General features: G+C 37.6%; 1 protein-coding gene across 10 annotated transcripts in view; it reads left to right on the top strand.

Moving 5' to 3' along the window:
* LOC126374064 (dual 3',5'-cyclic-AMP and -GMP phosphodiesterase 11) overlaps nt 1-15524 on the top strand; it is a 277630-nt gene that overhangs the window by 187638 nt on the left and 74468 nt on the right. For all 10 annotated transcript variants that reach the window (XM_050020522.1, XM_050020521.1, XM_050020524.1 and 7 more), the window contains one exon: nt 5736-5877. In XM_050020522.1, coding sequence (XP_049876479.1) covers nt 5786-5877 — 92 coding nt within the window. In that variant the 5' untranslated portion in view covers nt 5736-5785. The remainder of the gene's footprint in view (nt 1-5735; nt 5878-15524) is intronic.

Here is a 15524-nt window from a genome sequence, read left to right as displayed (position 1 = left end):
CAGGAGTCAGATCGGGAGATTCGAAGTTCTTTGTTAAATGTTTTTTTGTTTGGAGAGATAGCTATCTAGATTTTCTTGAGTGTGGTTTTGTGTGCATTATATCGCGTTTTTACAACTGTGCGGTAGTTTTTCTATATGAGACTTCAAGTCTTGGATATGTTTATTTTGAAAATAAAGAGATTGGGTAAGTTATCTTTTTGAAAACTTGAAATATTTCTTTTGGGACACTTTATATGGACACTTTATAAGCGAGGTGCAGTTTTATTTTATATCCTGCATGATTTTATTTAAATTGTATAAATAACCCTTTGAATGAAAATTTTAAAAGTTTATTAAGTCGAATATTTTTATCAAATAAAACTACGAAAAATTTCAGAGATTCAATATGGTAACATATTGATGAGTTACGAACGGGCTCGCTTTTTAATAAATCAGGTATGCAGATGAAAATACTCAGGTCCTGCTTGTAAAATATTAATATATGAACGACTTTATTGCAATGGAGTTAATTATCTTTTTCATATTGTATTTACAATGCAAATATTTAATGAAAATTCGTTTGATTAATAAAATGTGATTAATCAAATAAATCTGTTTTAGTCTTTTAGGCTTTATTTACGCAAATAACATATAAATACATAATATAATACGTAAGTCCCACTTCTGCAAAGGCGTGCTCTCAACTTACTGGAGGGGGCTACGAATAAATAATAAGGAGGGGGTATAGAATGCGCTGCGGGTTGGTGGGGATTCAAATTACGTGACAGAAAATGTCATGAGCTTTATTTTTTTGTAAGGTATCCACTCTAAGAAGTCCCAACCACCATTTTTCCTAGGCATCACTAAGTGTTTCTCTTCCTACTAGTAATTACAACAAAAAAGCTTTTATCTTTCCTGTCGTAATGTTCTCCAGGCTATTTAGTAACGTTGTGAATGTGTGAAAAAAGTAAAGTATCACTTCTGAGGAAATACCGCCGGTCATCAAGTGTTGATAAAGCCAGGATGCTCGTCGTACCTACCTGTATTATATAGACATACCTCTATAATAATATCTAAAGAGAAAAGATTTTTATTTTTGTTTGTATTGAGTAAACTCAATAACTACTGCACCAAGTTCTAAAATTCTTTCGCTATTAGAATGCAACAATATCCCTGAGTAACATAGGCTATATTTATTACTTAGGTTTTCCAACTTAACCTTTAAAAAATAAATATCCACCCGTGCAAAGCATATCTAGCTTTCTATCCTGTAGGTATACATAGTTTTCTTCACGTCATATCCTAAATACCTGCCTAATATTCTTAGCGCTTCCGGTGTTACCATGAGAATAAAAAAATATATCCAAACACCGTTCGTGTGTATATCCAATTCAATTAGTAGAAACATGTTTGCGTTTCGTTCGTTTATCTTTAGTATAATTAACGTCAGATGCGATAGCGTTTGTCGCGATAGCCATGCAACCTAATCGCATATTCGAATAAAAATTGAATAGAATATTTGAGGACTTTCTATTAGGAGATCTTAATGAAAGTTTTTTGATAAACCGTCTTTGAGTTCAATGTACGAGGCTTTATGTAAGTTAGGTTTGGTAGTTAGTATCACTGATGTATAAGATAGTTAGTATTTCTATTTAGTTACGTAAGTGGAAGTGGAGTGTAGAGTTTAGTTAGGTATCTATAGAAATATTTTATTTCAAACATAAGTTTGAATTAAGTAAGATACTTAATAAGACAACAAGATTTCTAATTGTTCCATTTCCAAATGGAAGTAAAGAGGCTAACCTTTACTGAGTTCATAGAACTTTATCACACTTATTTCGCTGTTGTTATCAGGACCCGATTTTCACAATTACCAGTTTTATAGTTACTCAATGAACATATGATCAGAAGGTCACAATTCGTGTGGGTAAACATTCAACAGGTGACAACATTCCGGGAAGGCTACACTAAACATGTTACCTCTCGACAAACACTCCGAGATACGCAGGTCAGGAAACACGAAACGACCCGAAATAGGTTTTGATCTATATTTAGTGCTATAATGTTTAGTAATTTGGCTTATTTGGAGAAGGATAACCTTCTGCCCCAAATAATCCATACTTTAAAAGAGGTCTTGAATAGCCCAAAATCCGAGTCCAGTCTATATTATACTACTCTTTGGTTGGTCTATGATCGCTAGTTATGACATTTATACGTGTTGCTCTATGTGGATCAAAGACCTTGTATAGAATAGACGGATAATATTTTAGAGTGACGATCAAACTATCACAGCTCTCTTTCTTCCCTATGGCAACAATCTCTGTGGAAAAAAGAAACAAACATAGACAAACACCGCTGTCTAGAACGTCAGTGTTTACCGTTTTGAGATGTTGTGGTAGTCAGCTGGATACCAAACCTGCCGTTAGTTTTTTGGTGTTTTGGGACATTATTTTAACTTTTTATATAAACAATCTGTGAAATAGTTATTCATTATGAACCATGGCTTGCGTAGCTATTGGTTGTGAGAGTAGAATGGGTGTTATAATGGAGAACGATCAAACAATGTCTCACCATGGGTAAGTTATCGACCACATAATACATGTTTGTGTGCAAGAAATACATTACCTGGTCTGGTTTTTGTAAAGTTTATTGAGCCCTAAACACGATGCAGACGCATATTTTTAGCAAAGCCGTCACATTTGTACAAATAATTGATTTCACATTTTACGTTAATCAGCTTTGACAGATCATGTACCCAAAGTATTATAAGTAGTGTTGTCCTTTGATATCGATAACATAATATTATGTTTGAATGTAACATCTACATGTTGCGTTATTCTATTCACGTTTAATTTATTTTTCGACCTGTTTCCGATTTGGATGAAGATTACATAAAGATATTGTATTTTCCAGATTTCCTAAATATCCTAATTTACGAAACAAGAAATTAAGAAACAATTAGATTCAGACCATGAAACGAGATAATTCTCTCTTCTGAAGGACGCCTTCTCCTTATTTAAGCCTGTGCTAATTACATTTCGATGTATCTTGCTTTCTATCGAGCAGGATACCAAACAAAAATATTACATAGAGATGCAGTACCAACAATATTCACTCACATAAGGTGAGTTTAAGTTTAGTTATAAGTTTATAGATAAATTTGCAGCTATTTCGTTTTTGTATTCTACATTAGCATGGAAAAAATATTTCAATACAATACAAATATTCTCTATTGCACAAAATAATTAGTATGAATAACTATTTTGGTAATTACCTGTGATTATTCCTTCTATAAATAATTAGTATGAATAACTATTTTTGTAATTACCTGTGATTATTCCTTCTATGTGCAATGTGTAAACATGCAATGCTTGTGTATTTGTGTGCTCCACGTTAATATGTGCCATTCTTGCAGGTAAAGTTATAACGACCAGAGCCGACACTATACACTTCTAAAGAAAGTGAACAAGAGGAAATATTTTTTTTTATCACCAAAAGTCGGAATTGTTCAGTGCTTCGTAGTCATTGTATTCTAACTATATTGAATAAAAATCTTATAAAGAAGTATTTGCTTTTATTCTTTAATCGCATTGAGATAATCCCCGAAATATACTAGAAGGTCGTCTACTTCTTGTATCGAGAGCCGATTCGATTTCCGGTCAAGTCAATGAAAAACGTGTATTTAATTTTTATAAAAGGGTAGGTATGTGATTTATAGCAACCAAAGGGTGGCCGCAATGTCGTATTAAAATGATACTATAGTATATGTGGACTAGATGGACCGTCCTCGACCTCCTCGGCCATAACACCTTGCGAAATGACATAGATTCAAAAATGATAAATTGACCTTTAACAAGTTTGTCCATGATAATTACGTTGAATAAGTGGTTCTGAATCTGTCACCGCAATGTACGGTTCTTCTTAGGTATCTTTCTATCAGGGTACAAATAGGTATCGTTTTAACTAATTTACTTGAGGTTCTACCCACCCAGGTATGGATACTAGGTCGTTATTTCTGTATTTAATTAATCATTCAATTTGTAATGTATATTTTTTTAGATCTTGGACTAACATGAAATATTTAGCCAATAATAATGTCGATAAAGACATGGAACGGCACTAGTGGTTCTGATACAAAAACATATACTATAGGTACGTTTCTATAACAAACCCGCTACACGAGTACAAAAGACGTTACGACGATAGTATATTTATCTCTTTTTAACTTATGACGGCTCACATGAGTGCGAAAGACAAAACCTATGTTTTTCTTTCGTCTTAAATATGCTCCGTCTATTCTATACAAGGTCTTTGATGTGGATGAAGACAAATAATTAAACAAAAGAAATGGCTCCGGCCTTCGAAAACAATTTACTGAAGACAAAGAAAACAAATTCAAGAAATAATACATGAAGAAAAACTTCATCTGACCAGGCTGTATGGCTATGTCCCTTTGCCTGCTCCTTCTCGGGGCAAATTTAACCAAAAAAAAGCTCTATGCATTTTATAAAAAGTTAAATCTGACGTTTTTCGTCATAAAATAGTTGATTATTTTATTTTTGCCCCAACGTCCCTATCTCAAGAACAATGTCCCATTATGATCCGTGCTGTGATATTTGTTATAATGTTCCAGGTAAATCTCGCACTTGGATCGGCCGCAAGAGGTTATTGCATCGTAGACATATATCGCATCATCAGTTTCACTTTATAATTCGTATTTTTATCCTCGAATAAACGACGATTGTACATTAAATGGTCTGGTCAGCATAGTGATTAAAGAAGCGATGCAAAACTTTGAATGTTACTTGATGATTACTAAAGTTTGTCCCTGTGCTGAACTGGCTGGCCAAAAGTAGCTATAGCTTTTATAAAAATGGTAGTGAAATAAAACAAAGTATTCTGTTCCAGTGATGAAATAATGATACATGATGATTAAAGATGCAAGTCGTTTGAAATGGCAAATAATAGATCTAAAGTTACTTCATTTCTAGACACTGTCGTATTCTAAATTCTGTGGTTTGGAAGTGTTGGCTTAGGCAACTGCAATCTCAATCAGTCTTGGCTTTGATTTACATGAATTTTGGTCCTATTCAATCGTTTGTCTAGCTTTCTGGTAGTTCATGAATGTCTGGTAGATGTCTTGTATTTGAAAAGGCTATTGGAATACTTTGGATTGTGGATATTTCGTTTGTTGTAAAATAGTTGTCGTCCAGAAATAAGGGTTTTCTTTGTCTGAATTTTTAATGGATTTATTTAGTGGTTCCAGCACTTTTGCCAATTCTGTGTTCTTAATTTTATTCATTTACATTCGCTTATTAATTTAGAGCCACGCTCTTGTCGGTGTATATTAGCCATTCTTGCCTATCAAAGCTCAATTCTTTGACTTCTTTATAAGACACGACATTCGCCTACTCTTTAATTTGATCCATGTAACTCAACATCCGTTTGATTTTCACCTTCCTCTCTTTTCTACCATTTTTATTTCATTAAATAAATTAATAATTTCTGTATAAATATAATTATAATCCGAACGCATCTGTGGTCATATACTAACTGCCATTCAGGCTAGTAATGCACCTAATAACTGTACTCAAGTGGAAGTTTAGAACGCGATTAAGTGGTTCCAACCATTTCGAGGTAAACCTAGCTCAGCGACTGGTGGGGAGCAGAGAGTTGCCGTTCTATACGTAGTATTTATTCTTTATTCTATGATAATGGTAGGAGAAGCATACTGAACTTGTTCTGTATTGTCGCAGGCCTACAGTTGCGGAGCATCGAGGAGCCGGCGGGTGGGGCGGGCGGGGTCATGCCCGCACCCACCTGCTATGATGCGGAGTGCGCGCGTACTGAGGCCTGGCTGGATGAGAACCAGGACTTCGTGCACGACTACTTCTTGAGGTGAGTTTTCTTACTTATTTACTACGTGATATTATAGTTTGTACGTGGTATTATGAGGAGCTCGGTGGCGCAGCGGTAAACGCGCTTGGTCTGCGATTGTTGAAGTTAAGCAACTTTCGCAAAGGCCGGTGACCACAAAAAAAGTTTATCTCGAGCTCCTCCGTGCTTCGGAAGGCACGTTAAGCCGGCTGGTGATGATGATGATGATTATAGTTGGTGGTGTTCCACCAGTCCGATGATCGGATGACGTTGTAAGGTTTGCCGGAAAACAGTGGATCAGACTTGCATAGGACCGGAAAGGATGGCGTGAAAGAGAGGGGGCCCATATCCAGCAGTGGGAGGATGCAGGCTGAGTAAATGATAAACTACACTCATTTACTTCACTTCTGTCCCACATTTTTAATTTGGAAACCCATTCGAAATTTAAATACTACAATAGCTACAATACATTGCAGAACAAATGTTTTATTTTAACACAAGTTGCTATAAGTATAAAATTCAAGACAGCAGACTTAAAGATTTTTCCGCTTAAAATGCTTACGGTTTGGAGAATCGTCCGGAAAAGTGGGGAAATCTTCAAAAAGCTACTGGATCGCGGGAAGCTGGCTCGCCTCAAGTATTTATTTCTGCCACTTTTCGTGCACGTCTCGTTGGCAGTTTCCAAGACTTTCAGAGTTTCTCTGAAATATCGGTTCCTTTTGCCCCGCTGTAGTTAAACTATATATACTTTCTTGATATCAATTGCTATCAGTAGTGTCTCCTTGTCTAATTGCAGTACAATCCTCTTCGTATCAAACATTTGAAGTTATCTTAAGTAGTATTATCTGGCTTCTTTGCTGCCGAAGCAAAGAAACGCGTGTATAATTTTTGTATAGGCATGCTTATTTTGTCTAATTGTTCAAGAGTCCATTTAATCGCAATGACAGACCATGATCTTAGTTTATCTCTCTTAAAAAATGACATTATGGTGTAAAATAATGATTTTGCTGTTATGATAGCAGTTTAGTGTTAGAGTAGTGACGTAAAATATGCTATTTATGTTATTCTTGGAGTCATATAAAGCGAAAATGCAAGACAATGCATTATACTAGACAGATAAATATATATTTTAAATGCAGATTATAAAATTAACAATGCTTACATAACCGTTCCAGTTTCTTGCTGAAGACAAAGCATAAATACAAACTATATACACAAGATTAATCAAAATGCAATTAGGGAAATGAAATGGAACATTTCTCCTTTGAATTTGTAGCTATCTGCCCGTTGACAGGTTTAATCTGTCTTCCTACGAGGTGCTACGGGGAAGCTTCCAGATTAAAGGCTTACCCAATCATTAACGTAACATGTTTCGACATGGTAACAGATGCTTACTTGGTGTAATCCTACGGCAAATTGACGGGTGAGCATAATGACCCTAGGGAAGTTTATTCATTTAGACAGGTTCACACGTGCGTTTTGTCGCTGGGCTCACGATCTGCAGGTCCGTGGTGTTTCAGATTTGAATCATCAAATTTTCCGAAAAAGTAAGATTATTTCGTATTTTGGAGGGCACGTTAAGTCGTTGTTCTGGCTGTTATCCGTAAAACACCTCCATCAATGCGCATCAACGCGTAGAGCAGTATGCCTTACCCCCTCTGGTTGATTGAGGGGAGGCTTGTGTTCAGCAGTGGGTCGCAATAGGCTGTTTATGTTATGTACGCGTTTTGGAAGTTGGTTTCTTTCCAGCAACACAATAAAAATATCCTTCCTCCAATAGGATTTTCCTAGGTCTGGGCTAGTAACCCATACGCCCGACAAAATTATTTTCAGAAACATGTTACCAACCCTATTTTTGGGAAGGTTTTCCCTTGGGATTGGAAGGTCAAATTGACAGTCGGTTCTGTAAAAAACTTGACCTCTGAATAAACGAGATAATCGCTAGGGATATGATGAGATCGACAGAAGGTAACATCGGTATAATTTTCAAACGGATTTTTGCCAACTACGCCTTTTGTCACGCCAAACTAGGGACCACAAAGTTATTTTTGTGATATGTCCCCACCGGGAATCTCGAATCGAACCTCGAATGAGCCCAACGTTTAACCACTGGACCAAGGGGATCGTTCCTTTAGTCCTAAATTGCCATAAACCGCTAAGGGGTAAGGGGGAGCGTGTGGACTGTCGTAAGGGGGAGCGTGTGGACTGTCTCTCTCGCTTGCTCTTACGCGTTATACAGCACACGGTATGAATGAGATTTTTACATGGAGTATCCGAAGTGTGCACCTGAGTAAATCTAACATGTTACCTAACCGTGGAGAACATCTTCACTTCATTAATTTAGTACAAAACGTAGGCGTTACGTTAAATATTTATACAAGCAAGTCATCTCTATTGCTGCAATGTAAACGATATTGTACAGCTTAATTGAAATGTATAGCAACACAATACTCTAGCACAATAGAAGCCAAGTAAACAAGGTCAAAAAATATGTTTTTGAAGGGGAAATTTGTAAGAAGAAAGCCTGTTTTAAAGGAAATTGAAGTCATTAAGAGCGAAGTTTTCGTCTTCGTCCTATTAATTAAAGCCTCGACGAATAAAATTGTCTTCTAAATAATCTCCTACTAGCGTTTGAAATATAATACTTTTTGAACTATTGATATTTTCGTCATGCAATTTCTGCTAGAATTTAATTCAAACTTTTACTGACTTTGGAGAGTTTAAAATGTGGTTTGCGTTTATCAGTTTGTTCAATCATGCAAGTTTCGTTCGTTATTCAAACTACCACCTTCAAAATGGAAGTAAAAATAATCATATTGGTAATTAGTTTGATCTTCAACTTTGAAAATATTACTGTTGGGATATATAATCATCAGAATTATTATTAAGAGTTAAAATTAGAAAGTCAGACTTCGCTAATATCTGAAATAATCTGATTAAATACGCTCATTTCGTAACGAATAACGTATTAAGCATCTATATTTAGATCTGGATTTTGACCTTATCAAATATATCTGAATAATATGGCAGTGGCCAGAACACGATAAAAGCTGATGTAAGTCCCTGACAGGAAGGTCTAAGTTTATATAATGTAGGGTAGGTCACGTTGTGAACTTGTAGCTAAATGGATAGACGTAGATTGACGACAGATGCATCTAACTATAGCTTTAGGATTTTCGCGCGTACGGTCACGAGCATTAATATGTATACACTTTGGTACCATGTCACATTAACTTTTTTGACAAATTGAACTGTACGTCTCACTAAATGTCAAATATGTTAGTGCGACAGAGTCCTTAAGTGGGTACATTATATTGCTCATGACTGTACGAGTACTTTAGTTAACACACTATATGCTTACGGGCATGTAACCTTTTGCAAAGCCATCTACTTTCAAAACTCATTGTGAAAGTACGAAAATATACGTACGAAATTAATAACTATCTAAAGGCGTAGAATAAAATTGATATGTTTGTCTGTTTTGTGTGTAATCAACTTGTCCCTGTGGAAAATAAACTATTAAATAAATTAATACTAGGTATAAAACGGAGACTCCGCCCCGCACCTATTCGTATCGGTACCGAGAGATTTACCTCACTACACCCTTCTTCTTCTCTCGTGTGGGTTGTGAGGTGGATTACCAACCTCATCAACCTTGGTGTCAGGGTTACTATTGAGCCGCCAAAGGCCCCTGACATGACTCGTGTAACTACTTACACCAGTAAGTAGTAACCGGGACCAACGGCTTAACGTGCCTTCCGAAGCACGGATCATGTTACTTTCGGACAATCAGGTGATCAGCCAATGTCCTAACCAAACTAGGGATCGCAAAGTAATTTTTGTGATATTTACTCACCGGGATTCAAACCTTCGGATCGTGAGCCTAACGCTCAACTACTGGACCACAGAGGCCGTTATAGGTACTTTGCCCTGTAGGGCTAACATGCGCAACGAGATAAAATGTTGTCACGGTATTTTTTTTTTTATTCTGACGATTTATAATTATGTCATTTTGCCGATTGGTGCTAATATGTGAATCCAAATAAGTCATGTTGTTCTGTCAAAATACTGACGAAATCACGTGGCACGCATGTTGGGGAAAAAACAAACTTAAAAAGACAAAAAAATATTGAAAGATAGATAATTTTATTACGTTACGTTTGTTAGCCCTGTAGGGTCTTACTTTAGTCTATCTATATGGCCGTAAGCCTGTAAAAAGTAAGGGAGCGTGCGCGGACTGTCTCGCTCTCAAAGCACGCGATAAGAACGACTTTACTATGCAGTGGTTTGGATTGGGTGAGATTGTAGTATGCAGTGGTTTTGGCAGTGCTGAAGTTGTAGCGGTCACCTGTCACTGTGTGAATTGGCACGCTGCAAATTAACATCTAATGACTTGTGGCTCTGCCTACCACAATACGACTTACAGGCGCGTGTCTGTACGAGTATATGAGGTTTTTATATGCGCACGCACGTTTGTTGCCATATCCAACTTAGTCATCCTTTTCACACATACACACACATCGTAGCACATTAGTAGGTACAGATGACCTTAAGTCATTTGCAAATAAACAAGCCCATCATATAAGGTTACATTATACATTACATGTATTTATTTACTTAATGGAAAATTTAAATGGCTTTAATAATGACTGATTAGTTCAAGTGGTCGTGGGTTGGTTATGTATGTCTGTTTGGTAAGAATTTGTTTATAGAAAAGCGCGACTTACCTTTGCGTTGCGTCGCGCGCGCTTTTCTAATAAATTTTTAATTTTTGATGTAACTTATAAGTATAGGTAGGAAATTCGGTATTTACCTAAACTTGATGGTAATTAGATTATTGACATAATAATAGAGTTGATATTACCGCGTTCACCGCCTTGCCTAGTAAGAAATACAATTTTATAGATGTAAAATTTATTTGGGTACTCCTCACATCTCTACAAGTACTTTTTAAAAATGTTGTCTGTCTGTTCGCGTCTATTTACCAAAGGACAAAATTATTACTACAGTTCTAAGATTACCAGTTATTACACAACCGATTTCCACTTATCGATTCAGGTATACGATATCAGTTTTTTAAAGAACTTTATACCTAATACTTGTAGTATGTAGTACCTAATACCTCAATACTTGTAGAAAAATGAACGTACCGAGTAACTACTAAATGTTGTGCTATTTATTTTGGGTTGTCTCTACTAAACTATACCCAGTGGAATCGAAACTCCTCTAGAAACTACAGTATTGAGTTAGCAGCTCGCTCGTTAGGTCCAAACTTTAACAAGTTGATTCGCCAGTTTCGTCTAACTCCAGTGTTGCCAACTCTTTGTAATCTTTGCTCCACTTTTGTTCTGGGACGAGAGGAGAATTTTCAAGTTGATCAAACTTCTTGCAGTTCATTGGCAGTGTGTTATGTACAATCAGTGTACTAACATAACTACCTACACAGACTTGTTAGTGAACCAATATAACGGCCTTCGGGGCCCAGTGGTTGAGCGTTTTGCTCACGACCCGGAGGCCCCGGGTTCGAATCCCGGTGGGGACATATCACAAAAATCACTTTGTGATCCCTGCTTTGGTTAGGACATTACAGACTGATCACCTGATTGTACGTAATTAATATGATCCGTGCTTCGGCACGTTAAGCCGTTGGTTCCGGTTACTACTTACTGATGTAAATAGTCGTTACATGAGCCATGTCAGGGGCCTTTGGCGGCTCAGTAATAATACTGACACCAGGGTTGATGAGGTTGGTATTCCACCTCACAACCCACACGATAAGAAGAAAGAAGTGAACCAATCGTATCTACTGAATTCTAATGACCGGTATTTTTTTTGTAAGCTGATTCTCCTCTTGGCTATTACACCCTGTGTTCAGGAAGACAAATAGAGCCGTGGTAGCCCCGTTGAAAGAACACTTTCCTCTCACTGTGTGAATACCAGCAGCGCGTACCTAAACTAATGATTTTCAAATTCATGTTTAAATCATAAATGGTTGTCACGCGCGCGGCGGTGAAGAAAAACATAAGAAACGCACATTCCCGAAAAAATGTGTTTTGGAAGTATTTGACCTAACCTATTTTGGGCTGGTTTTTTCTTCTCTGGTTGGAAGGTCAGACAAGCAGTCGCTTTAAAGCGGAGCTGCCAAATAGCATAGGTTAGATACGGTAAGCTGATTCGGAGCTGAGAAAAACGGGATAACGCTAAGGAGATGACCTGAGAGGATGACGAATAACTATTGTCATAAATTATGGTGTAGTGGACCGACCGTTCCTCCGCTCTTCATTTTAATTGCAAGCGCAATATAAAATAAAGAGCTTTTATACGAGGTCATTTGTTTGTTTCTTTTTGCCGTGATGTTAAGAATAACAAATACTGGCAGCTGAAATGTGTTTGTGGTGAAATATGAACACCGTGTTCGTTCCGCCTTTGTGGAGAGTGGTCGTGTTGTGATTCTTGTTAAGAATTTATTAGTGAAATTTGATTTCAAAATTTGTGATTGGTGGAATTATGTGAAGATTAATTCCTTTTTACTCATACAGGATCCTTACCTATAGTTTCCGCCCACTGGGCGGTCTTAGAAAGAGATCAACATATTTTTGAGTGTTTTTGCTGGATTTGAACCGAGATCCGCTGCGCGGGAGGCGAGCGCGCTACCGCGACGCTAACGAGTCACGCAACAAGGCGACGAAATAACCGGTCTGCTTCGGCGCTTAGGCGTCTGACGTCACGATTATTACTAAGCTTAACTAATATTTTGCAAGCGTTGTTGGTTCCGCGCCTATGCTGATTTTTTGGTGATTGGATAATTCTATTTATTTTTTTTATTTTGCTAACTAAATATTGCAAAAGACAATATGAATTGTGCTGGCTGTACTAACGAAATTAATTTGAGAAAACCAATAGTTTGTAGCCAATGTGGGCAGGCTTATTGCTTAGAATGTGCTAATGTCTCCGAAAAGCGTTACTACAACACTTTCAATGAAGAACACAGACAGCGATGGAAGTGCCCCATTTGTATATGCAAACAACCTAAAATGGATAACACCAACACTCCAGTGAGAACTCGAGATGCTAGCCCGACCCAAACTGATGTACAATTTTCTACGCAAAATATAACAACTACGCGAGGAACGCAGTCAAAGATTATAAACTCCCCTGTTGAAAATTCGTACCTGGATGACTCGATTCACTCACTCGCACTTCGGGAAGTGATACGAGAGGAATTTGCAAAGCTGACTGATTCGGTTACCCAAAAAATAGCACAAAGTCTTGAAGCGGTAATGAAAAATACTTTTGTTGAATTGACTAATAAGATAGCTAGTTTGGAGGTAAGACTGAAGACGTTGGAAAACGACAAGCTGTATTCAAAGACATTGGAAAATGATGGTAAACGCACGCCGAGTAACGTTCCACCTATGTCTCAGCCTGCAAATTCAGTCTTAAAGACTGATACGAAGCAACCCAAATCATATAAAGCCGTGGTAGTACAAGCCACTATACCAAGTACGAGCTCCACTTACAACACAATGGACACGTCACAGCTCCAGTCAGCAATGGATAAAGACAACTCCACCATGGCACGTGATGCTACATCAAGCAATAGCCATGAGCAACGGGACACCATTCCGACGGTTGAATTCTCCGTGGCCCACGAAAATAGCGATGAACCATGGACTAAGGTTGAGCGGAAACGCCCTCGTATTATTCGAGGTAGTGCTACATCGAGCTCGGCTCAGTTGGAGGCATCTGCACGTACTCGTTACTTACATCTTTATTACGTGAAGGCTGGCACGAAAGAGGAGCAAATTCGTTACCATTTAAATACGGTATGTGGATCTAATAATGTAGTATCCGTAGAAACTTTAAAAGCTAGAGGCAATTATGCATCTTTTAAACTAGGGTTATCGTATGATTCTTTTGACGCAGCTATGATACCCGAAAATTGGCCACAAGGTATATGTGTAAAACCTTGGTCACAGCCCTTTCGTAAAGGGAAGCAATAAGAAGGTTATCAGGAGTTCAAATAAGGTGTATCAATTGGAAGTCTACTATCAGAATGTTCGTTGGCTGAAGTCTAAGCTTTCAGTATTTAGAACTAACCTAGCATTGATGGACGATATTAATTTAGTTGCCATCACGGAAACAAATCTGGACGAGAGCATCCATGACCTTGAAGTGTGTGGCTCTGGAGAATGGTCATTGCTGAGAAAAGATCGAGTGGCTCGCGGTGGAGGAGGAGTGCTACTAGCATTTCGTTCACCTATATCTTTGGAACGTCTGTTATGCTACGAGACGGCGCACTGTGAAGACCTGTGGGCCAGGTTAGTCATGAATGAACATTATATTTACATATGCATAGTTTATCTGCCACCTAAAACTAAAGATGAACTCTACTTTGAGTGGTTCGACAGTGTGGAACAAGTTTGTGCGAATATTCCCAGTGAAAAAGTAATTGTGTTGGGGGACCTTAACTTGTATAGTGCTAGTAATAACGTTAATAAATATTTTCATTGTTTTGTTAAGATTTGTAATTTTCATCAGTTTAATAATGTGTCAAATAACAATGATAGGTTTTTGGATGTGGTGTTGACTAGCACGGAGCTGACAGGCGCGGTAGCTGTGCGAGAGGCCGGAATACATGAAATAATTTCTAAAGTTGATTTACAACATCCTCCATTAATAGCAAACTTTAAATACTCGTTTAAGAATGAAAATATAAAAACAGATCCTGCTAATATTGATAGTCGGTTAGACTGGAACTTTACAAAGGGAGATTTTTACCAGCTATACATCTCACTTTCGAGCATCGATTGGAATCATCTTTATGAAATCAGAGATACAGACGAGGCACTGAACTTCCTCAATACTACTCTCTATAGTTTATTTGACCAATTCATTCCGAAAAAGAGACGTAAAAAGAGTCCGTGTAGGATATATCCCGTCTATTATACGGAAAATATTATCCATAATATAGAATTAAAGGTTTATTACCATCGTATGTGGAAAAGTACTGGAAACACGTCATTCTACGATTGCTTTTCTCGGCTACGGTGTACAATTAAAGATGATATAATAGCAGCCTATAATACTTATGTATACAATATTTCAACCCGAATATTGTCAGAGCCAAAGCAGTTCTGGTCATTTGTTAGCAGTTTGCGGAGTAAAGGTGGCACTGAAGTAAAGGTTACACGAGGTGAAACCGAATATAGAGGTGTGGAAACCGCAGCGGCCTTTGCAGAGCAGTTTAGTTCGGTCTTTCTAAACGAGGAACCCGTTTTGGATTGGGAAAGTGCTAGTGCTGGTACCAACTCCCATTCACGCCACATAAATATAAGCTGCTTTTCGGAAGCTGACGTACTTGCCTCTGTTGGAAAGCTTAAGGCTGGAACTTCACCCGGACCCGATGGAATACCAGCTTTTGTTATTAAGGGGTGTGTGCATTTATTGCTGACACCCATTACGTTTATATTTAATTTGATACTCGAGTCTGGTGTGTATCCTAAGCTTTGGAAGAAGTCTCGGGTCACGCCTATTCCTAAATCGGGGCCTAAGACGGCGGTAGAGAACTACCGGCCAATAGCTATTTTAAGTGCTCTAGCCAAGGCCTTCGAGAGTACTTTATATTCTCGCTTATTACCACAATGCATTCCATATATTACTGAAGC

This window comes from Pectinophora gossypiella, chromosome 16, assembly GCF_024362695.1.
Source record: "Pectinophora gossypiella chromosome 16, ilPecGoss1.1, whole genome shotgun sequence".
In the NCBI taxonomy this organism is placed as follows: Eukaryota; Metazoa; Arthropoda; class Insecta; order Lepidoptera; family Gelechiidae; genus Pectinophora; species Pectinophora gossypiella.
This window is presented reverse-complemented; position numbering and strand designations above follow the sequence as displayed.